The sequence below is a fragment of the Cherax quadricarinatus genome, chromosome 75 (genome assembly GCF_038502225.1).
Source record: "Cherax quadricarinatus isolate ZL_2023a chromosome 75, ASM3850222v1, whole genome shotgun sequence".
Classification (NCBI taxonomy): Eukaryota; Metazoa; Arthropoda; class Malacostraca; order Decapoda; family Parastacidae; genus Cherax; species Cherax quadricarinatus.
Genome location: NC_091366.1, coordinates 3,807,806 through 3,830,755, shown reverse-complemented (window position 1 = coordinate 3,830,755; position 22,950 = coordinate 3,807,806). Strand labels below are relative to the sequence as shown.

The 22,950-nt window shown below is 40.8% G+C and overlaps 1 protein-coding gene across 1 annotated transcript in view; it reads left to right on the top strand.

The window, feature by feature from the left end:
• LOC128691907 (cadherin-87A-like) overlaps positions 1–22,950 on the top strand; it is a 69,550-nt gene that overhangs the window by 6,434 nt on the left and 40,166 nt on the right. Inside the window, exons 2-12 of the mRNA XM_053780882.2 lie at positions 5,966–6,079; positions 9,203–9,387; positions 11,387–11,607; positions 12,051–12,173; positions 13,497–13,637; positions 13,990–14,214; positions 15,541–15,661; positions 18,153–18,374; positions 18,702–18,804; positions 21,003–21,092; positions 22,636–22,918. Coding sequence (XP_053636857.1) covers positions 5,967–6,079; positions 9,203–9,387; positions 11,387–11,607; positions 12,051–12,173; positions 13,497–13,637; positions 13,990–14,214; positions 15,541–15,661; positions 18,153–18,374; positions 18,702–18,804; positions 21,003–21,092; positions 22,636–22,918 — 1,827 coding nt within the window. The 5' untranslated portion in view covers position 5,966. The remainder of the gene's footprint in view (positions 1–5,965; positions 6,080–9,202; positions 9,388–11,386; positions 11,608–12,050; positions 12,174–13,496; positions 13,638–13,989; positions 14,215–15,540; positions 15,662–18,152; positions 18,375–18,701; positions 18,805–21,002; positions 21,093–22,635; positions 22,919–22,950) is intronic.

Sequence of the window (22,950 nt, the reverse complement as noted above, 5' to 3'; positions counted from 1 at the left end):
TGTGCTCTCTCCCCCTAGTACTATGATTGCTTTGGTTCCCAACCTTGACAAAATTGACAGCAAGATATTCTGGACACTGTTTGTGAGCAATTTTATAAACATGATTTAGCTTCAGTTGTTTTACTCTGTCTTCAACTACGACCCTTCCAGCGGGTTATGGTCAGCGACCACCGTAACTACGACCCTTCCAGCGGGTTACGGTCAGCGACCACCGTAACTACGACCCTTCCAGCGGGTTACGGTCAGCGACCACCGTAACTACGACCCTTCCAGCGGGTTACGGTCAGCGACCACCATAACTACGACCCTTCCAGCGGGTTACGGTCAGCGACCACCATAACTACGACCCTTCCAGCGGGTTACGGTCAGCGACCACCGTAACTGCGACCCTTCCAGCAGGTTACGGTCAGCGACCACTGTAACTACGACCCTTCCAGCGGGTTACAGTCAGCGACCACCGTAACTACGACCCTTCCAGCGGGTTACGGTCAGCGACTACCGCAACTACGACCCTTCTAGCAGGTTACGGTCAGCGATCATTGTAACTACGACCCTTCCAGCAGGTTACGGTCAGTGACCACCGTAACTGCGACCCTTCCAGCAGGTTACGGTCAGCGACCACCGTAACTGTGACCCTTCCAGCGGGTTAGTCAGCGACCACCGTAACTACGACCCTTCCAGCAGGTTACGGTCAGCGACCACCGTAACTACGACCCTTCCAGCAGGTTACAGTCAGCGACCACCGTAACTACGACCCTTCCAGCAGGTTATGGTCAGCGACCACCGTAACTACGACCCTTCCAGCGGGTTATGTGTACTGGGTATAAGTTTATTAAGGTACAGATACACCTGAGTACAGTTATGCAAATTTAGGTGATTATAATTATTATACATAGTAACATGTAAATTATCTAGAATAACCGCCCAAAAAAGTCAGCGACTTATTTCCATGCCAAGAGATGGACAAGCAACACCTAGAGATGGGGAAGCAATCAGTTTTGATCCAAGGAAGATGAGGGGGTAGCTCTCCTTCAAGGTGCTTGTGAGTAAACTGGGTCAGAGGGAAAAACAAGATTCTCGAGGTTAACCACTTCCATCCAAGATGGCCGCCAATGTGATGTTTTATTTTAATCTCCAAATTCAATCCAAAAATGTATTTCCTTGCATAATATAAATGTATAATTTACATGTAGTAAAATATTGTTAAATATGGGCAGTTCTGTCATAAATATGCATATATTTTTCACCTCGTTCCTTCTTAAATCCCCCAACCCACGTCTATTTAATATCTGGCTCCATAATGACTTGTATAGATATTGTCACCCTATCATTAATTATAAGCATTCCAAACATTCGCTCCATGAGCTTTATCATACCTCTTCTTAAAGCTGTGTATGGTTCCTGCTTCCACTACATCGCTTCCCAAACTATTCCACTTCCTGACAACTCTGTGACTGAAGAAATACTTCCTAACATCCCTGTGATTCATCTGAGTCTTCAAGTTTGAGGAAAGAATTAATTTACTTACACACTGATAAACCCAATTAATACAGGAATTACTGGGGAACCAACATGTCTTAAACGGGAAATGTGAAGGTGGAGAAAAAATGGAGGAGACGCCCTGGTGGCAGGTGTTAATAATAGCAGGATCACCATCTGTATCCTGACTTCCACTAAGCACTTAAGAACATAAGAAAGAACACTGCAGCAGACCTACTGGCCCATGCGGGGCAGGTTCATTACAAAGACCACCTATAACTATCACTTGCACTGATACAACTTGTTGGTGAGGGGCTCTTGATTTAGGGAATTGGATCTGTGCTCCAGTTCCCCGAATTAAGCCTGAATGCCTTCCACATCTCCCCCCCCAGGCGCTGTATAATCCTCCGGGTTTAGCGCTTCCACCATGATTATAATAATAATAATAACTGATGTAAGTTATTTGTTAATATACTGTTACTACTAAAACTCGCATTCCACACCTTTCTCAACATTATATAACAGAAGAGAGTATCCTTTACCAGCACACAAATTTATAAATATGTAAATAGTTCCTTACCATTGTAACTTGTTCAGCTGTCAAAACTTTGCTGTCCAGTCCCTGGACCCATTATATACCTGGAGTTTACCTGGAGAGGGTTTCGCGGCTCGGTCTGTGACCAGGCCTCATGGTGGATCAGGGTCTGGTCAACCTGGTTATTACTGCTGGCCGCATGCAAGCTGACATACGAACCACAGGATGGGTATGGGGTACATAATTAAATTTTCATGGTATAAACGTAAGATTTATCTGGTAACACCGGCAGACTATGCTACAGTCTAATGACCATAATAACATAGGCAAATTATCTGCTTGATTGCTAGAATACACAATTAAGTATAATTACCTTCATGCCTGAGTCAAGAGAGGCAACACGGGAACCAGAGGTGTCATGTCATTACCTGGAGAGGGTTTCGGGGGTCAATGCCCCCACGGCTTGGTCTAAGACCAGGTCTCATGGAGCATGGTCTGATCAACCAGGCTGTTACTGCTGGCCGCACACAAGCTGACATATGAACCACAGCCTGGTTGGTCAGGTACTGACTTTAGGTGCCTGTCCAGTGCCTTCTTAAAGGCACTAGCGGGGGGGGGGGAGAAGAGGAAATAACCTATATCTTATTTAAATACGAGATGCCAAGTATCTCAGTGGCGAGACCTTTTGGATCACAACGTAAGTGATTTTCACAGTGTTAATTTTTAAGATTATAACAATGATTTCTACTGTATCTTACAGCTATTCACATTGTTAATTTTTAAGATTATAACAATGATTTCTACTGTATCTTACAGCTAGTCTTGAAGTAATAAGATATTACAAGGACCCCCAATGGAAATAAGTCACTTAGGCTTTTTCTTTGGGTTATCATTAGCTATTTATGCTGTATAGCCCTTGTGGTTTAGCGCTTCTTTTTTATTATAATAATTATAATAATTAGCTATTTACACTTTACTAGGTATAATAATTGTACTTATGTATACCTGGACCTAAATAAACTTAGTAATCTTGGGTTGGAACTCAGGGCCAGAGAAACGCATGAGTCGGAGTGGGTTTCCTTATGTCCCAGTTTCCACTTGCCCATCTATCAGTGAAATTAGGTACCTGTGTTATACTAAGTTTATTCAGGTATACACAAATACAATTTACATAGGTTATCATACATAGCAGCATATGTGTAGAGAACCCAGGATAACCCAAAAAAGTCAGAGTGACTTATATCCATTGGGGTCCTAACCATTTGGGTACTAACCATTGGGGTCCTAACCATTTGGGTACTAACCATTGGGGTCCTAACCATCTGGGTACTAACCATTGGGGTCCTAACCATTGGGTACTAACCATTGGGGTCCTAACCATCTGGGTACTAACCATTGGGGTCCTAACCATTGGGTACTAACCATTGGGGTCCTAACCATTTGGGTACTAACCATTGGGGTCCTAACCATTGGGTACTAACCATTGGGGTCTTAACCATTTGGGTACTAACCATTGGGGTCCTAACCATTTGGGTACTAACCATTGGGGTCCTAACCATCTGGGTACTAACCATTGGGGTCCTAACCCTTGGGTACTAACCATTGGGGTCCTAACCATTGGGTACTAACCATTGGGGTCCTAACCATCTGGGTACTAACCATTGGGGTCCTAACCATTGGGTACTAACCATTGGGGTCCTAACCATTTGGGTACTAACCATTGGGGTCCTAACAGATTGTTATGTGTTAGTTTGGCAATATAATTGCTGCTGAGAGGAACTCATATGTAGCGTCACTGAGGCGAGAACTTTGGGTAGCTTTAAACATGTTGGACTGTATTAATATTGGTAGAATTACCGACAATATGTTAAAGGACACTAAGTGCAACTAATGCGACATGTATTGTTTGTTACGGCTTGACAAAGCTCCTGGAGAGCGAAACGTTGCCACAATATAATGTCAGATTTACCTAACATATAGGTTGGACTGGTATATGAGTGGGTGTGAGTTGGACGAGCTTAGCATAGGCCAGTAGGCCTATTGTAGTGTTCCTTCACTCTTATGACCTCGTGTTCTTATATTCAGGGGAATAAATGTTCAACGAATGTGTTAGAAACTCCAGTCCTGTTGGAGGTATTTAAGTGTTGGGTAAATGACAGCTTTATATTTCAGTGTAACTGATGTTAATTGACAAACAAATTCTATATACTGCTTCGAAATTACATCGCTTTTGTCAGTTCATCAAACATATCAATTGTAATCTTTACAGAGAAATAAAAATTGAATTGAATTTGTCATGGCGGAGGTGCTGGAAAGTCGTGATTCATGACCCATTATTGATTTCATACCTTTATGATGGAATGCGCAAATAGCGTCATCATTTAGTCACGTTTTTGTTCGCTGCTTAACGTTAGTTACATGATTAATTACCTTTGCAATTGTGAGTTCATTACCTCTGTAACTTGCTCAGCTATCAAAACTTTGGAGTCCAGTCCCTGGACCCATTATGTACCTCTGTAATCTTTTGACTACCACCCACAGGATGGGTATGGGGTGCATAATAAACTAAATTAAACTAACTTAACATTCTTCATCTCTAGTCGAGTACAATAGACAGTACCGTGCTGTAAATACAAAGTATGAATGGGGTGGTTGAGGGTGATTAGGAGACGTTCAAATCTGAACGAGTATGAATTGTGGTACAAGACTAGACTGGAAAAATACTTTGCATATCAAGGGGCTTTCTATAAAATAGTAATATATGTCAGTCACCCTAATTTTATAATATACTGTACTCCACTTTATAGAAATAAAGCTTGATTAAAGTCTTGATTAAAGTCTACTGGGTCGAGTTCCCTTCAGCTGGGTCACGGGTGCTTAACTACGCCTCGCCCGCCATTGCCTTCTACTTCTTGTGTGACCCATACTGGTTTAGAGCTTGTTTTTTAATATGATAAACAACAACAATAAACAAAATCTTACTTTCTCCACCTCCGGAAACAACTTCACTCTTCTCAAAATTGTATAATCATTCCACTAATTATGTACAGCATATGCCTGCTATGTTACACTCCCGCTAGCGGATGCTATGTAAGTAACTACTCGTTATAATCATCACTGAACCATCTGACGTCTCTGGTGGGGTTATTAAGGCTCCATGACCTCGTGACCTCCGTGTCTCATCCCTCAACTTTGACCTCTGCAATTGCACCACAGAAGACAGAGGTTTTGATAGGATTGCTTTCACAAGTCCTTCATTACTGAGGATCTTATTTAGTTTATGCTTGAATTATTCATGGCAAGGACGGGTATGGGATCAAACCGTGGAGGCTCTGATTCTCAGAACTATCAACGGGATCGATCCTCCGTTTCCTGTTCGCAAGAGATACACTGCCGAGTAACTATAAACCAACAATTTTAAGATGAAAACTGAGACTTTTCAGTCCACCCTAGACTTTTATCTCGCAGCAGTGGGCCAGGACGGACCGAAACATTGTCCAGATTTTAATTCCATTTTTATGCTAGACTCAGTTTATAGGCTAAGAGCTATTATCCTTCCTCAAGTGATTTTTGAAGTCCAACCCTAAGGTTTGCCGTCCAGAATGCCAACCACAACAACCTAGTAGCACCCATGTACCTATTTACAGCTAGCTGAACAGGGGAAGTAGATGAGTGAAGATGAAAATGGTATACAGGGATGGGGGGAGTATGTAAAGCGACCTGTCCGTAAATTTTCCACCATCTGGGAGGCGAACTAATGCGACATTTTGTAGTGGCAACGTTTCTCTCTCCAGGAGCTTTTGTCAAGCCAGTATGTTAGGCTTGACACAGCTCCTGGAGAGCGAAACGTGCCACAATAAAATGTCACATTAGTTGCACTGGTGTCAGTAGTTCTGCCATCATTACTACAACATATATTAATCAATTTTGACTGTGTGTGTGTGTTTACAGGATGGAAGTGGGAGTATTAGTAATATTGGTGATAGCAACCCTGACGAAGGCGCAGCAGATCAACAGGGCGCCACAGTTCCTACCTGCAGGAGACATGGACAGATTCTCCCTCAGGTAATCTTCCTTATCTCAGTTCCTTAAAAAAAAAAAGACATTAACATAAATTTTTGATGTGTTTCTCTTGTTTCCCCCCATTGTTAGTGCAGCTAATTTAAGTAATTTGGGCATCGGAATAGAGAATAAGTCGTATACAAATACTTATTTTTTTATGTAGTATGAATATAATGTGGTTTAAATGTAATGAAATAAACACAAAAGAAAGTCAATAATTGGGACAATTTATAATTAACATAATCTGGATTAGGCTTAGGTTCTTATTGGATTATTATTACGACTTAGAAAAGTGAAAAAAAAGCCTGAAGTCAGATCAGGATATCTAATATAAATAAATCTTAACCCAGGACGAACCGAAAAGTTTCTCCCAGCAACGTTTCGGTTCGACCAGGACCATTGACCAGTTTTTTCTCCTATGTGGGGGTTATTTATGTATTATTCTAGTCACGGTATTGTGCTTTTTTTGTTCTTTTCCATTTCCAACATATGGGTTACTTACGAACCATCAACATTTACATTGACCGTACACATGACAGAAAACATCCATAAACACAGACTTGGGTCCAGTTTAATGGATCCACAACACATGGTTGGCCTGTGATACTCCAATACTGAAACTATGTACTGTGCCAAAACAAAAGCATTCACATTGCTAAACTCACAAACTAGTATTTAGTCACTTAGCCATAATACCAACTTACCTCATAATTTGTAATATTTTAAATTTAAGAATTAATCTAAGTCTGCCCGAAATGCCTAGCCATGCTAGGTGTTCTAGTGGTACACTCTGTAATGCCTAGCCATGCTAGGTGTTCTAGTGATACACTCTAATGCCTAGCCATGCTAGGTGTTCTAGTGGTACACTCTGTAATGCCTAGCCATGCTAGGTGTTCTAGTGGTACACTCTGTAATGCCTAGCCATGCTAGGTGTTCTAGTGGTACACTCTGTAATGCCTAGCCATGCTAGGTGTTCTAGTGGTACACTGTAATGCCTAGCCATGCTAGGTGTTCTAGTGATACACTCTAATGCCTAGCCATGCTAGGTGTTCTAGTGGTACACTCTGTAATGCCTAGCCATGCTAGGTGTTCTAGTGGTACACTCTGTAATGCCTAGCCATGCTAGGTGTTCTAGTGGTACACTGTAATACCTAGCCATGCTAGGTGTTCTAGTGGTACACTCTGTAATGCCTAGCCATGCTAGGTGTTCTAGTGGTACACTCTGTAATGCCTAGCCATGCTAGGTGTTCTAGTGGTACATTCTGTAATGCCTAGCCATGCTAGGTGTTCTAGTGGTACACTGTAATGCCTAGCCATGCTAGGTGTTCTAGTGGTACACTCTGTAATGCCTAGCCATGCTAGGTGTTCTAGTGGTACACTCTGTAATGCCTAGCCATGCTAGGTGTTCTAGTGGTACACTCTGTAATGCCTAGCCATGCTAGGTGTTCTAGTGGTACACTCTGTAATGCCTAGCCATGCTAGGTGTTCTAGTGGTACACTCTGTAATGCCTAGCCATGCTAGGTGTTCTAGTGGTACACTCTGTAATGCCTAGCCATGCTAGGTGATCTAGTGGTACACTGTAATGCCTAGCCATGCTAGGTGTTCTAGTGGTACACTCTGTAATGCCTAGCCATGCTAGGTGATCTAGTGGTACACTCTGTAATGCCTAGCCATGCTAGGTGTTCTAGTGGTACACTCTGTAATACCTAGCCATGCTAGGTGTTCTAGTGGTACACTCTGTAATGCCTAGCCATGCTAGGTGTTCTAGTGGTACACTCTGTAATACCTAGCCATGCTAGGTGATCTAGTGGTACACTCTGTAATGCCTAGCCATGCTAGGTGTTCTAGTGGTACACTCTGTAATGCCTAGCCATGCTAGGTGTTCTAGTGGTACACTCTGTAATGCCTAGCCATGCTAGGTGTTCTAGTGGTACACTCTGTAATGCCTAGCCATGCTAGGTGTTCTAGTGATACACTCTGTAATCATTATTTTACTACATGTAAACCACACAATAACCAAATTCTGTAAACTCAGCAATGTAATCCTTATAGAGAATAAACTTTGAATTTGAATTTGAATTTGAATGGTCTCTTGGAGTAAAATTTAATTTGACATGTGGCGGTGATACTGGATTCACGTCACTATTAATAGTGGTTTTTCATTATATATCTCACGTTGTGAAGGTAACAAGATTTATATTCGAAAACAGAAGTGTTGTAAACTCTGATAAGTGGTACAAGAGAACCTATTTGGAACACTAGTCACTAGTTAGTTTAATATCTCATTATGCACCCCCATACCCATCCTGTGGGAGGTTGTCAAAATTCGCCGGTAGAAATAAATATACATGGAAACGAGGAAAAAAAGACGATATGTAAAGTAAAAGGACACAAGTGCAACTAATGTGACATTTTATTGTGACAACGTTTCGCGCGAAACGTTGCCACAATAAAATGTCACATTAGTTGTACTTGTGTCTTTTTACTTTACATATTGTCGGTAATTCTACCAACTTTATTACAAAAAAAGACGAGAAGAGTCTTTATATTTCTGCCATATACTGAATCCGTCTTCAGCAGAATGTTCTATAGGGCCTCAGTGTGATGGTACTAATAACCCAGGTAGTTAAAGAACCTTAAACAGAATTATTATTATTAAAGAAGAAAAAGACACAATACCTAAACGTCATCATAAAGTTTCTATACGTGGAGTATACCTGGAGGGGATTTTGGGGGTCAGCGCCCCCGCGGCCCGGCCTGTGACCAGGCCTCATGGTGGATCAGTTTTGTGTATTATTCCCCTCAGGGAAGGTTCCTTGATGTTGGTGAGGGGCTCTTGATTTAGGGAATTGGATCTGTGCTCCAGTTCCCGGAATTAAGCCTGAATGCCTTCCACATCCCCCCCAGGTGCTGTATAATCCTACAGGTTTAGCGCTTCCCCTTGATTATAATAATAATAATAATTGTGTATTATAATAATAATAATATGGGCCAACAGGCCTGCTGCAGTGTTCCTCCTTTCTTATGTTCTTATGAAGCTATAAGCCACATGGATCATTCATAATTGTCTCAGCATGAGCTCAATTATAGCATTAATTTATAAGTTAATTTATACACTGGTTCAGGGAGGACACACCAGTGGGGTCATCAGTGTACAGGCTACGAGGTCGTGACCCTGAGGGCACCCAGGTCTCCTTCACTGTCTCCGGCGACTACCTCAGCGTTGACAGGAACTCTGGTGTGGTCACCCTCGTGCAGCTGCTCGACCGTGAGGTCACACCCATGATCGAGGTCATCATCACTATCACAGGTGGGAAGACCTCTCTAAACTACCCACACACCTGCTTACACAACCCATATACCACCCATATCCATCAGCTTATATATATAATAATATCTTTATTTACTACAAGTACATGTACAAGGTATACAGACCATAGCTGACATCAATGACATATTACTATATAGAAAGTTGCTTGTTATGCTGAGCATTTCCCACAAATTCGGTCAGTTTTTGTCCCCAGGATGCGACCCACACCAGTCCACTAACACCCAGGTACCTATTTTACTGATGGGTGAACATAGACAACCGGTGTAAGGTAACACGTCCAATGTTTCCATCCCCTCGCCGGGAATCGAACCCGGACCCTCACCGTGTGAAGCGAGAGGTTTTGCCACCAGGCCACAGTGCACCACACAGACATCCTCACTTGCCTACCAAAAACCATCTGCCTACACTACCCATAATTAACCAGCAACCACCAGTATAGGTGTCCTGTAGCTCGATTGCTAGCGCACTCCTAACACACTGAAGTCATTGGTTCAATCTCCGGTACGGGTGGAAACATTAACAAGTTTCCTTAAGACACCCGCTATCCATGTTCACCTAACGGTAAAATAGGTACCTGAGTTAGTGGAGTGGTGTAGGTTGCATCCTGGGGACAAAATTGATCTCAATTAGACACATGTACAACTCTTGGGTATCTTTATTGAGGAAACGTTTCGCCACACAGTGGCTTCATCAGTCCATACAAAGGAGAATCTAGAAGAACAGGAGGAGAATGAGGTAATCAGTCCCTCAGCCTTGAGTCAATGTGGTCAGTCCATCAATCTTGATGGACCGACCCTTGGGCATGACCTACTTCCACATTGTACGAATGTGACACCACCTATGACTGCTGCACCTCTCCTGCCTACGGTTTATAAGCTCCTTCTCCGCACTTATGCCATATTCTATTCAAGATTGATGGACTGACCACATCAACTCAAGGCTGAGGGACTGATTACCTCATTCTCCTCCTATTCTTTCAAGATTCTCCTTTGTATGGACTGATGAAGCCACTGTGTGGCAAAATGTTTCCTCAATAAAGATACCCAAGAGTTGTACATGTGTCTAATTTATCAACGTGTCGGTTTTCTGAACCATTCATCTACAAAATTGATCTAATTGACCCGAAATGCGCTGCATAACAAGGGACTTTCTGTATGGTATGTCATTGATGTTAACTAGGTCTGTATACCTTGTACATGTACTTGTAGTAATAAAGATAATTTTTATTATATTACTATTATACACCCACAGAACCTGTGGGTGTATAATAATATAATATATTATTACCACACCCACAGGTTCTGTGGGTGTGGTAGTGACCTGACATAGTTAAACAATGCCATAATCTATCTTCCCTCTCCAGATAAGAGTTTTCAGGGTTTATATATATGTCTCAGTGGAGGTATACCGAGTTTACTTTAATCTCAGTCTTACGGATTAAAGTATCTTGACTAATGGTGTACAGGTAACAGGCAGATTGAATGACCAGTACTTTAAATACCCAATAAACCAATGCTATGCATACTATTGTTATTATATCTTCGCTGCAAAATTAAGTGAACCAGTTAAGTTTATTTAGGCACAAGGATACATAAGTACAATCATTATACGAAGTGTAAATTAACAAAGTGACTTATTTCCACTGGGGTCCTTGGTTTCCACTGGGGTCCTTGGTTTCCACTGAGGTCCTTGGTTTCCAATGGGGTCCTTGGTTTCCACTGGGGTCCTTGGTTTCCAATGGGGTCCTTGGTTTCCACTGGGGTCCTTGGTTTCCACTGGGGTCCTTGGTTTCCACTGAGGTCCTTGGTTTCCAATGGGGTCCTTGGTTTCCACTGGGGTCCTTGGTTTCCACTGGAGTCCTTAGTTTCCACTGGGATCCTTGGTTTCCACTGGGGTCCTTGGTTTCCATTGGTAACCTTGGTTTCCACTGGTCCTTGATTGCCATTAGGGTCCTTGATTATTGTTGACATTATATCAGATGAGCGTATGTTCGGGGACGAGCCGAACACAGTGCCACTGCGTCGGGAGATCCCCATCTTGGACGTGAACGACAACCGACCAGTGTTTCACGGGGAGCCATACACCTTCATGGTACTGGAGTCTGCGTCACCCGGTGCCACACTCTTCTCCAGCATGAATGTTACTGATGCTGACGGTGGCACCAACGCTGAGATTAAGCTACACTGTGTCGAAGAGGAGGTGCGGCTGCTTCTCTACATTTACCCTCTTTATTTGATTTTTCAACAGTATTTAAACCTTTTCTATGAGGTCTTTAGGGGTCATATCTGGAAAAAAGGGAGTGAAGGATCCCAACTGATATAAAGCAAATATAAATAAGACCTATTTGAAGTAAGACCCTTAAGATGTCTTAAAGAGCAGTCTATCACTACTGAGATCCTTGTGCCGGGGATCGAACCCCAGACACTTGGTTTGTGAGCTGAGCAAGCTACCAACCAAGCCACAGAAGACTTAATACATTCTACCTCTCGCAAAAATAATTTTGCTCCTAATATCATTCCCCCCAAAAAGCAAATAATTCCCTTCCCCTCCCCCTCATAAAAGAAATAAATGATTATATTTGCCAGGCAGCTATTAGCCAAATTTAAATGTATGTAAAACTGAAATAAAACCTTGTGTTGCAGTCTCCACGGGCATGTGTCAAGTTCGAGGTGCGAGAAGCCAGGGTAGCTGAGGGGCAGTATGTGGGCATCATCTCACTCAAGGAACAACTTGACTATGAGATGGAGAGGCAGTATACCATGGTGGTAAGTAAGGAAGGCAGGAAGTAAGGAAGGTAGGAAGTAAGGAAGGTTGGAAGTAAGGAAGGTAGGAAGTAAGTAAGGCAGGAAGTAAGTAAGGCAGGAAGTAAGGAAGGCAGGAAGTAAGGAAGGTAGGAAGTAAGGCAGGCAGGAAGTAAGGGAAGCAGGAAGTAAGGTAGGAAGTCAGTAAGGCAGGAAGTAAGGAAGGTAGGAAGTAAGGAAGGCAGGAAGTAAGGAAGGCAGGAAATAAGTAAGGCAGGATGTAAGTAAGGCAGGAAGTAAGGAAGGCAGGAAGTAAGGAAGGTAGGAAGTAAGGCAGGCAGGAAGTAATGCAGGAAGTAAGGAAGGCAGGAAGTAAGTAAGGCAGGAAGTAAGTAAGGCAGGAAGTAAGTAAGATAGGAAGTAAGGAAGGTAGGAAGCAAGGCAAGAAGTAAGGAAGGCAGGAAGTAAGGAAGGTAGGAAGTAAGTAAGGCAAGAAGTAAGGAAGGCAGGAAGTAAGGAAGGCAAGAAGTAAGGAAGGCAGGAAGTAAGGAAGTTAGGAAGTAAGGCAGGAAGGAAGTAAGGCAGGGAGTAAGGAAGGCAGAAAGTAAAGAAGACAGAAAGTAAGGCAGGAAGTAAGGAAGGAAAGAAGTTTTTTGTGATACCCCCCCTACCCAAAAAAAAAAAAAAATGAGATTTATTTTCATTGGGGGTCCTTGTAATATTTATTAGATATAGTAAAAATTAGTCATGATTATTAACACCATTATCACCTGACATACAAATTTGTATTTCTTTATGTGGTACAAAATAATACAGTTTACATGTAATAAAACTAATCCTAATGTTTCAAGAATTAAGATTTAGCTAAGATGTACTTTACTAGGCTGTCCTAGGTTAAATCTACGTAAATCGCAGCATGCTAATGGCTTTCTTCTGTGCTTAGCAATATTTTATTACATATAAAGTACATTTTGTATACTGCAGAAGAGAAATAAAATTGTATTATTTAAAAAGAAAAGCTTTCAGTTTTCTTTTTAGGTCACCCTGTCTCAGTGGGATACAGCCTATGTGCTAAAAAATGTAGTATTGTAATGCAGTTTGTAACATTTGTGCCCTCAAGATCACTTGAGAAAAAGTGTTGTGATGAAAATGGTTTTGCAAACCCACATGTTAAAGAATGAGACAGTTGTGTGACATTTTGAATCTTTATTGAGGAAACGTTTTGCCTGCCGGTGGCTTCTTGAGTCTACTCTGAATACTGGAAATAACAGAGGAAGATGAGGTGGGGTGCATAATAAAAACATTAAACTAACTGCTGTTCTATTATCTTGCTTTCCACTGTTGCAGATTCGGGCATCTGATGGAGGACCTGAGAAGCGCCTCACCACCACTACAACAGTGGTGATTGAAGTGAAGGATGTGCAGGACCAACCTCCCATCTTCCTCAATGCCCCCTTCAGCACCACTGTCAGAGAGGCCAGTCCCCCAGTGAGTACACTGCACCACACTGCCTCCTCTCAGTAATGGCCCTAATGCTGTAATAATGCATCGAGAGCAGAAACTTTAAAGCATCAATGTTTCTATTGTTCGTTATATTTTTGTTGGAAAATGTATCTGTAAATAAGCAAGGACATTGATGCAGCAACAGATGTTTCACAACCATTGATAGATTTTAAACATACAGTCAAGAAATATTGTACGCCATGCAGTGCAGAAAAATAAGACAGTTTGTAGCCTTAAAAAGTATACTGAAAATTAACTTAGAAAACTGATAATTAAAGTTAATGATTTATGAGTAATATGCTTATGATTAACTTATGCTATCAACCATCTTCTTAAGGGAACATCAGTGCTGGAAATTCTTGCCCGTGACGGAGACCTCGGGGAGCCTCGTCCCATCACCCTCTCCCTACAGGGGGACAATGCTGGCTATTTTGTTCTCTCTAGAGTGCAGACTCTTGAGGATGGTTCCCTCACTGCCACCCTCTCCACTTCACCTGTTACCCTCGACAGAGAGGATCCCCTCATTCTCAATAATGGAGGCCTCTATACATTTAGTGTCCAGGTATGACCAGTGTTTTTTTGATATCTTACTAATTGTATTAGCAGTGAAATAATGGTTACAATTTAACCCTGTAGCATTAATAAGATGAAAATGAATAATTTAGATTTTCTAATTATAAAAATTCTTTGTTTTTATTCTTGATAGAACCAAAATGCTCTTCATAATCATGGGCTTTCATCATGCTCTCTAGTATCATCCATTTCTGTATAAGGCTCTGGTGGCCTGGTGCCTAACGTTCTCGCTTCACACGGCGAGGGCCTGGGTTCGATTCCCAGCCAGAGTAGAAACATTGGGCGTGTATCTTTCCACCTGTTGTCTATGTTCCCCATCAGTAAATTGGGTACCTGGGTGTTAGGCGACTGGTGTGGGTCGCATCCTGGGACACTGACCTAATTTGCCCGAAATGCTGAGCATAACAAGGGATTTCTATATAGTAGTATGTCACTGATGTCAGCTAGGTCTGTATACCTTGTACATGTACAGTGGACCCCCGCTTAACGATCACCTCTCAATGCGGCCAATTATGTAAGTGTATTTATGTAAGTGTGTTTGTACGTGTATGTTTGGGGATCTGAAATGGACTAATCTACTTCACAATATTCCTTATGGGAACAAATTCGGTCAGTACTGGCACCTGAACATACTTCTGGAATGAAAAAATATCGTTAACCTGGGGTCCACTGTACTTGTAGTAAATAAAGATATTATTATTATTATAAACATCGTACTATTTTTTTTTTTCAACAAGTCGGCCGTCTCCCACCGAGGCAGGGTGACCCAAAAAGAAAGAAAATCCCCAAAAAGAAAATACTTTCATCATCATTCAACACTTTCACCTCACTCACACATAATCACTGTTTTTGCAGAGGTGCTCAGAACACAACAGTTTAGAAGCATATATGTATAAAGATACACAACATATCCCTCTAAACTGCTAATATCCCAAAACCCTTCCTTTAGAGTGCAGGCATTGTACTTCCCATTTCCAGGACTCAAGTTTGGCTATATTATGATAAAATAAACTTGTATTTGTATTTAAATTTACATTGTTAACTCAAAAGGAGTTTTTGAGAGGTATTGAAGGGTGGGATTTAAGTAAATTTATTTAGGCACAGGCATACAAAAGTGCAGTTATCATATGGTGTAAATTACCTAGGATAACCCCGAAAAAAGTCACACATAAGTGTAATTTCAAGTATTAAAGGATCCTGGTAGAAGTCACTCTTGAGATTTTTGGGTTATCTTAGGTTCTCTACACATATGCTGGTATGTATGATAATATATGTAACTGTATTTATGTATACCTGAATAAACTTACTTATTTAGGCACAGGAGAAGGGAGGAGAGGCTGCAGTATCACAGGTGACGGTGGTAGTGACGGATGTTGATGATCAGCGTCCTGTCTTCAGCCAAGATGAGATCTCCATCAGTGTTCCAGAGGATATTGGTCAGTACAACCTCGTGTAATATGTAGTTAGCTTAATATCTTTATTATGCAACCCATACCTATCCTGTGGGAAGTAGTGAAAAGATTACAGAGGCACATAATGAAAATGAAAATGCTTATTTCCTTCCAAAGCTTAGAATGTGTGGTTTACATATTATAATGTATTAATTACAAAGAAGGCCACTAGCATGCCTAGGCATTTCAGGGAGACTAATCCTACTTCTTACTCTGTATTGACACATGTTATGGAGCAGTACATTTTAATATATATTATTGCATACTGACATAAAAGTTAGGTAACTGAAGTGATTAACATTAATTAGGTTTATAATAGTGAGGTAGTACAAAACATATAACAGTATTACAATTAGTAAATTTAGTACTGGGAATGGTTTTTTCTTTGCATGATACACTGTTTCTATAGAAGCTCCTATATTGGGAGAGTATTTCAGGCAAACTTTGGACTAACTTAAGATTTATTAGGCAATAACTATATGTACAGTATTAGGTATGTTTACAGTTGTTTGGGTGAGTGTAAGTGTAAGATAGGAGGAATTACAGGTAACGAAAGTAAGTATATTGTTTTGCATGTGTTCATGATACAAAAAGACAATAGATGGTTTTCACATAGCTGATGATGGGGTGTGTTAGGGAGACAAGATGTTTCTTAATGGTAGTTTTGAAAATGGTGGTTGAGTCTGCAGTTTTAGAGTTTTCAGGCGGGAGTTCCAGATTTTAGGCCCTTTTATGTAGTACTTTGAATTTTTGTATAGATTTAGCTGAACACAAGGAATGTCATAGAGATTTTTGTGTCTGGTATTGTGTCTATGGGTCCTGTTACAACTGTCAAGAAAGTGTTTCAGTTCAGGGTTAATATTAGAATTTATGGTTCTGTAAATGTAGGTTGCACAGTAGTAGGTGTGAATGTTCTGTACTGTGAGTAAGTTTAGGTCTTTGAAGAGTGGGGGGGGAGTGTTGCCTAGGATTGGATTACGTGCTAATTCTTACTGCAGCTTTTTGTTGGGCTATTATTGGCTTTAGGTAGGTTGCTGCTGTTGATTCCCAGGCACAGATAGCATAGGTGAGGTAGGGATAGATGTCCAAATAGTATAGTGTGGGTAGGGCTGATTGTGGTACATAGTAACGTATTTTGAGAGGATCCCAACTGTTTTGGATACGTTCTTTTGTTGTGTGTTGGTTATGGGTGTTGAATTTCAGGTTGCTGTCAAGGTGCAGACCCAGGAATTTGCCCTCATTATGGTTAGCAATAAGAGTGTTGTCAATCATATTGTTCAGCTGGGCATCACCTGTTCTACTCGCAAACATAATGTAGGTTTTGTCAGTATTAAGTGTAAGTTTACTGGCAGTCATCCAGGTCGATATTTTTACTAGCTTTTTGTTAACAGTAGTGTTGAGTGAGGCAAGATTAGAGTGGGAGATGACATAAGTCGTGTCATCAGCAAAGAGAATGGGTTTAAGTTGTTGTGATACATTAGGAAGATCATTGATGTATAGGAGGAAGAGCAGGGGACCAAGGACACTTCCCTCTGGTACTCCGATATCCAGTGGTCTTGCTGATGAGGTTGTGTCCTTTATACATGTATTGATGTCTGTTAGTAAGATAGGATTTGAAATATGTAAATGCGTGGCCTCTTATACCATAATGGTCAAGTTTATGGAGTAGGATGCTGTGGTCTACTGTATCAAAAGCTTTCCTTAGGTCAATAGAGTCCTAATGGATATTCATTTTATTCAAGTACTGTGTAAAGCAGGTGTAGCATTTTTAGAATTGCATTGTTTGTGCTTTTGCTTTTCCTGAAGCCAAATTGGCAGGGGTTGAGGATACTTTGTGCTGTTATAAAGGAGTATAATCTTTTGTGCACGAGTTTCTCAAAGGTTTTGGATAGCAATGGTAAGTCTGATATTGGCCTGTATCTGTTTACATCTATGGGGTCACCTCCTTTGTGTATTGGTGTAACCCTTGCTATCTTGAGTAGTGTCAGGAAAGTGCTGGTACATAATGGGTATATAATGGGTCCAGGGACTGTACTTCAACATTACAGAGGTACATAATGCATCCAAGGACTGTACCTCAACATTACAGAGGTATATAATGCATCCAGGGACTGGGCCACAAAGTTTTGATAGCTGAACGAGTTAGTTTTAATATGTAAGTGGTGACACTTTTAAATGTAAGATTAACAATATGTATTACCACAGGAGAATAAGTTATACAGGGATGTCCCAGAGTTCAGGTTTTAATGAAGACAATGTTGTGTTAACATGCAGACCATTCTGTGATACAGTAAAATGTATAGTTATGACAGTTCTTATAGAAGAATCAGAGTAACATATTGTGTTAGATTAAGCGTTATATATAATGTACAGTTGATTGTGTCTTGCTTAGCGGATATGTGATTGTGTCTGCATTGAATAACCTGCACAGGTTAAGCCTACAAATAAGGTAAAATAATTATATTGTGTCTCTCAGCTGATGGGACACCACTGCCAGGACTCAACCTGGTGGTTACAGATGGAGATGTTGGAGAGAATGCTCGATTCTCCTTGGCCTTGGAGGACATCTCTGGTTCCCAGGGCGTCTTCTCCATCTTTCCCGAGACGGCTGTGGGTAGGACACCTGTCATCATCAAAGTTGCTGACTCGTCAAAGCTTGACTTTGAAAATCCTCATGCCTCCAATTTCGTCTTTAAAGGTAGAGATGTTTCCCAATTGTTTTCCTGTTAAGAAAACTTGTACTTTTGAGTCTAATGAATTTCTACAGGCCATATTTTTTTTTGTAGCACTGACCACCACCCAACAGGATGGTAGTCAGTGTTAATTAAGAATGCTAAAACTGCTCATAGGAAAGATAGGACATTAATTTAAAGATAGGACATTAATTTAAAAATAGGACATTAATTTCAAGATAGGACATTAATTCAGAGATAGGCCATTATGAAATATCAGCCTTACTGTTGCATCTATTTTGTTAGAATACTGTTACATGATGAAGTAGTGAATTATTTTTCCTTTGTGTTAGTGGTTGCCAGTGAGCGTGGAGTCCCTGTGTCAGAAGCTGTCATCAACATCACCGTCACAGATACCAACGACAATTCTCCTGTCTTTCTCCACCCCTCCTACAGGTAGGTGCCCTGCTTTCTGTATGTAACTGACTCCTACTACAGACAGTTATTCCTGCTTCTACCATCTAAATCACTTCTGTACTCATGTTAATTTTTGTTAAATTTTTTTTTTACCTTCAGTAACTCTTGTTAGCAGCAACTTGATATGACAAAATGTATTCACCATACAGCTTGTACCTTCGAGTTATTTTCTGGAAAAAGGTGCTCTTACTGCCACTTTGCAGCTAGAATACACAAATAACCTGCACGTGGGAGAGAAGAGCGTATGACAACATTTCAGTCTGACTTGGACTGTTATTTGTGTATTGTTCCAGTCATGATATTGTGCTTTTTTGTTCTTCAGTCAGAATTTTCAGGTGCTCCATCGTCACGCTTTTTTTTTCAACACACTGGTCGTCTCCCACCGAGGCATGGTGACCCGAAAAAGAAACACTTTCACCATCATTCACAGTATTACTGTATTGCCAGAGGCACACAGATATGACAGTTTAGATTTCCCTCCAAACAGCAAATATCTCAAATCCTTCCTTTAGAGTGCAGGCACTGTACTTCCCACTCAAGTTTGGCTAACCAGTTTCCCTGAATCCCACATAAAACATGTTTCTTACTTTTTACTGATATGAAACTTGATTAGTGTATGAAATATTTGATCAGTACAGCCTCTCCTCACTTAGCGATGTACAGTATACAGTACACTACTGTATAAACATTTAAAAATATACTAAAAATGTTACAAATGGTGCAAAGGCGACATTAAATCAAAATCAAAGATGGTTGACACAAACCCACTACCATTGTAGAATGCTCCTTGCTTAACGACGAATTTGTTTACCAATGTGGTCTTTGGAACAGAAATGCGTCACTAAATGAGGAGAGGCTGTACTATAGTTTTATAAACTACATACATTGTATCATAATACAACACTTAGTTTTTTAGCAAAAGTACCAGTAGTTTTATATTTTAATAAATAATTTCTTAACATTACATTTATAATAATGATGTTTTATTTCTTTGAGCCAAACAAGTAGTGTAGATACATGGGTAGGTGCATGAGTATAATAGTTTTTAACACATCGGCTGTTTCCCACTGAAGCAGAAAAGAAAGTGACTAATTATAGAGTGTATTTTGGACAAGTAATCATGAAGCTTACATGCTACTAAAGAACTAGACATAACATTTAATGTAAGACTTGTGTAGTTAGCAAGAAAGGTAAATAATGACAAATGGTCCATACACAAATAGCCTGCACATAGGAGAGAGGAGCTTACGATGGCGTTTCGGTCCGACTTGGACTACTTACAAAATCACACTAACAGGAAGGAGAGAAGGACCCAGTATACATAGGCCAGCTGGCAGGGACGGGCCAAGAGAGGTGGGAGGAGTAGTGGTCAGTTACAAAATAATTACGTATTCCTTAAACTGGTTCAGTGTTATTCAGTTTTATGGTGTGACTGAATAGAAATGAAGATACAGCAAGTTACATAAATTACAATACAAATCCAATGGTACAATATTTGTTACCAATTTTATGTGGGAGTTGAAGGAAGGTTGGAAGATAAGACACAGGTACACAGGTACAATTTTCATACATAGTGCAAATTCCCTAGGATAGCCCAAAAAAGTCAGACAGAGTGACTTGTTTCTATTGGGAAGGGGACAATATACATATCTCTTATGATATTTGTGCACTGAGGGGAAACGCTGTGTATATAAGTGGAGAGGTAAATACAGTATGTATATCCCAGTTTAAATACACCTGAATTTACTTTAATTATGTATTTAGGATTAAAATGAAAGGTGGTGAAAGGGTGGCTTGCAATCTTAATAACCCTCAATGTTGATAGGCTTTAAACCAACTAAAACATGCATAGGGTATATGTATTACATTGAGAAGTTTATACTATTTATGTACTGTATAGAGTTATACACAAACAGTTTATTTTAATAACCATTATAGGGATCAACGTATTTTTGAATTGAAACCTTAATGCCTCACAGGCAGTCACCAGCCTTTTACATTAATAACTAATCTAACATCTTAAATTCTTCAATGCACCTGATGCTAGTGGATTTTTTTTGTGCCTGACAATAATTTATTATATGTAAACTACATTATATGTTTACTGCATAAAATAAAAATTTTGAATTTGAATATGTATAGTATTTATGTACAACAGCTTGTGACATCCCTGACAGGTTCAATGTGAGTGAGGGTGCGGAACGCGGGGACCTCATTACAAAACTCCTTGCCAATGACTCCGACTCAGGCATCTTCAGAAAGCTTAGGTAAGAGTTCTGCCCAAATACTGATGCCCTGTGACCTGTGTTAGGATGTATTGGCCTGTCTAAAACTGCTGGAAGTCTAGTGTCATTACATAGTTATTAAACGTATAATATGTTACAGTACAGGAGGGCCCTGCTTATACAGCAGGTTAGATTCTGGGCTACTGTAGGGCCCTACTTATACAGCAGGTTAGGTTTCGGGCTACTGTAGGGCCCTGCTTATACAGCAGATTAGGTTTTGGGCTACTGTAGGGCCCTACTTATACAGCAGGTTAGGTTCTGGGCTACTGTAGGGCCCTACTTATACAGCAGGTTAGATTCTAGGCTACTGTAGGGCCCTACTTATACAGCAGGTTAGGTTCCGGGCTACTGTAGGGCCCTACTTATACAGCAGGTTAGGTTCTGGGCTGCTGTAGGGCCCTACTTATACAGCAGGTTAGATTCTGGGCTACTGTAGGGCCCTACTTATACAGCAGGTTAGGTTCTTGGCTACTGTGGGGCCCTACTTATATAGCAGGTTAGGTTCCAGGCTACTGTAGGGCCCTACTTATACAGCAGGTTAGGTTCCGGGCTACTGTAGACCCCTACTTATACAGCAGGTTAGGTTCTGGGCTACTGTAGGGCCCTACTTATACAGCAGGTTAGGTTCTGGGCTACTGTAGGACCCTACTTATACAGCAGGTTAGGTTCCGGGCTACTGTAGGGCCCTACTTTTACAGCAGGTTAGGTTCTGGGCTACTGTAGGGCCCTACTTATATAGGAGATTAGGTTCTGGGCTACTGTAGGGCCCTACTTATACAGCAGGTTAGGTTCTGGGCTACTGTAGGGCCCTACTTATACAGCAGGTTAGGTTCCGGGCTACTGTAGGGCCCTACTTATACAGCAGGTTAGGTTCCGGGCTACTGTAGGGCCATACTTATACAGCAGGTTAGGTTCCGGGCTACTGTAGGGCCCTACTTATATAGGAGGTTAGGTTCTGGGCTACTGTAGGGCCCTACTTATACAGCAGGTTAGGTTCCGGGCTACTGCTGTAAAGTGAAAATCACTTTAAAGTGAAACAACCTATTTCACTTTCAAATGCATATAAAAGCCTGATAATATGTTTACAGTATTTTGTATTAAGTGAGGAATAGAGCTAGGCCTTAAAAAAACGCATATATACATTATTTACCTTAAAATACTTTTGTCCTTAGCCTATAGTGAGTAGCGAATATATTTATTGTAGGAAGTCTGAATAAATGAAGACTGCGTATAATTGAAAATCACTGCATTAGCAAAACGCCATAAAGTGAAGCACTGTAAAGCGGGGCCTGCCTGTACTTGCATGATGCCAGGGTCCAACTTTAGTAAGAATATTTTTCCTTGAATTTTATTAAGTAGAGCTATGAGATGATGAATATTTGTGGAAGAAAATAAGATTTGTGTTTTATGATTATTTTATGTTGTATAGTCACTTAATAATATATATTTTATATACGTATTGATATGAAATGATATGTAAATCTATGTGTCATAAAGACAATGAAATATTTTATTTCACTAACAGCTACAGTCTTAAGGGTTTCGGAGCAGAAAAGTTCCGAGTGAACAACAGTACTGGGGAGATTTTCGTGGCCAACTGTGGGCTGGAGATATGTCTCGATTACGAGCGCCAAAAGACTTTCTCCCTCACGTACTCAGCAACTGATGGTGGTGGCAAGGTCACATCCGTCAACATTTTTATTGACGTGGAGGATGAGAATGACAACTCGCCGGAATTTTCAAGACGAGAGTACCGTAGGACAGTGGATGAGGGAGCAACGACTTTTGACCCCCCGCTGTTTGTTAAGGTCGGTACAGCTTTCCACCTTTCTCTGTGGTG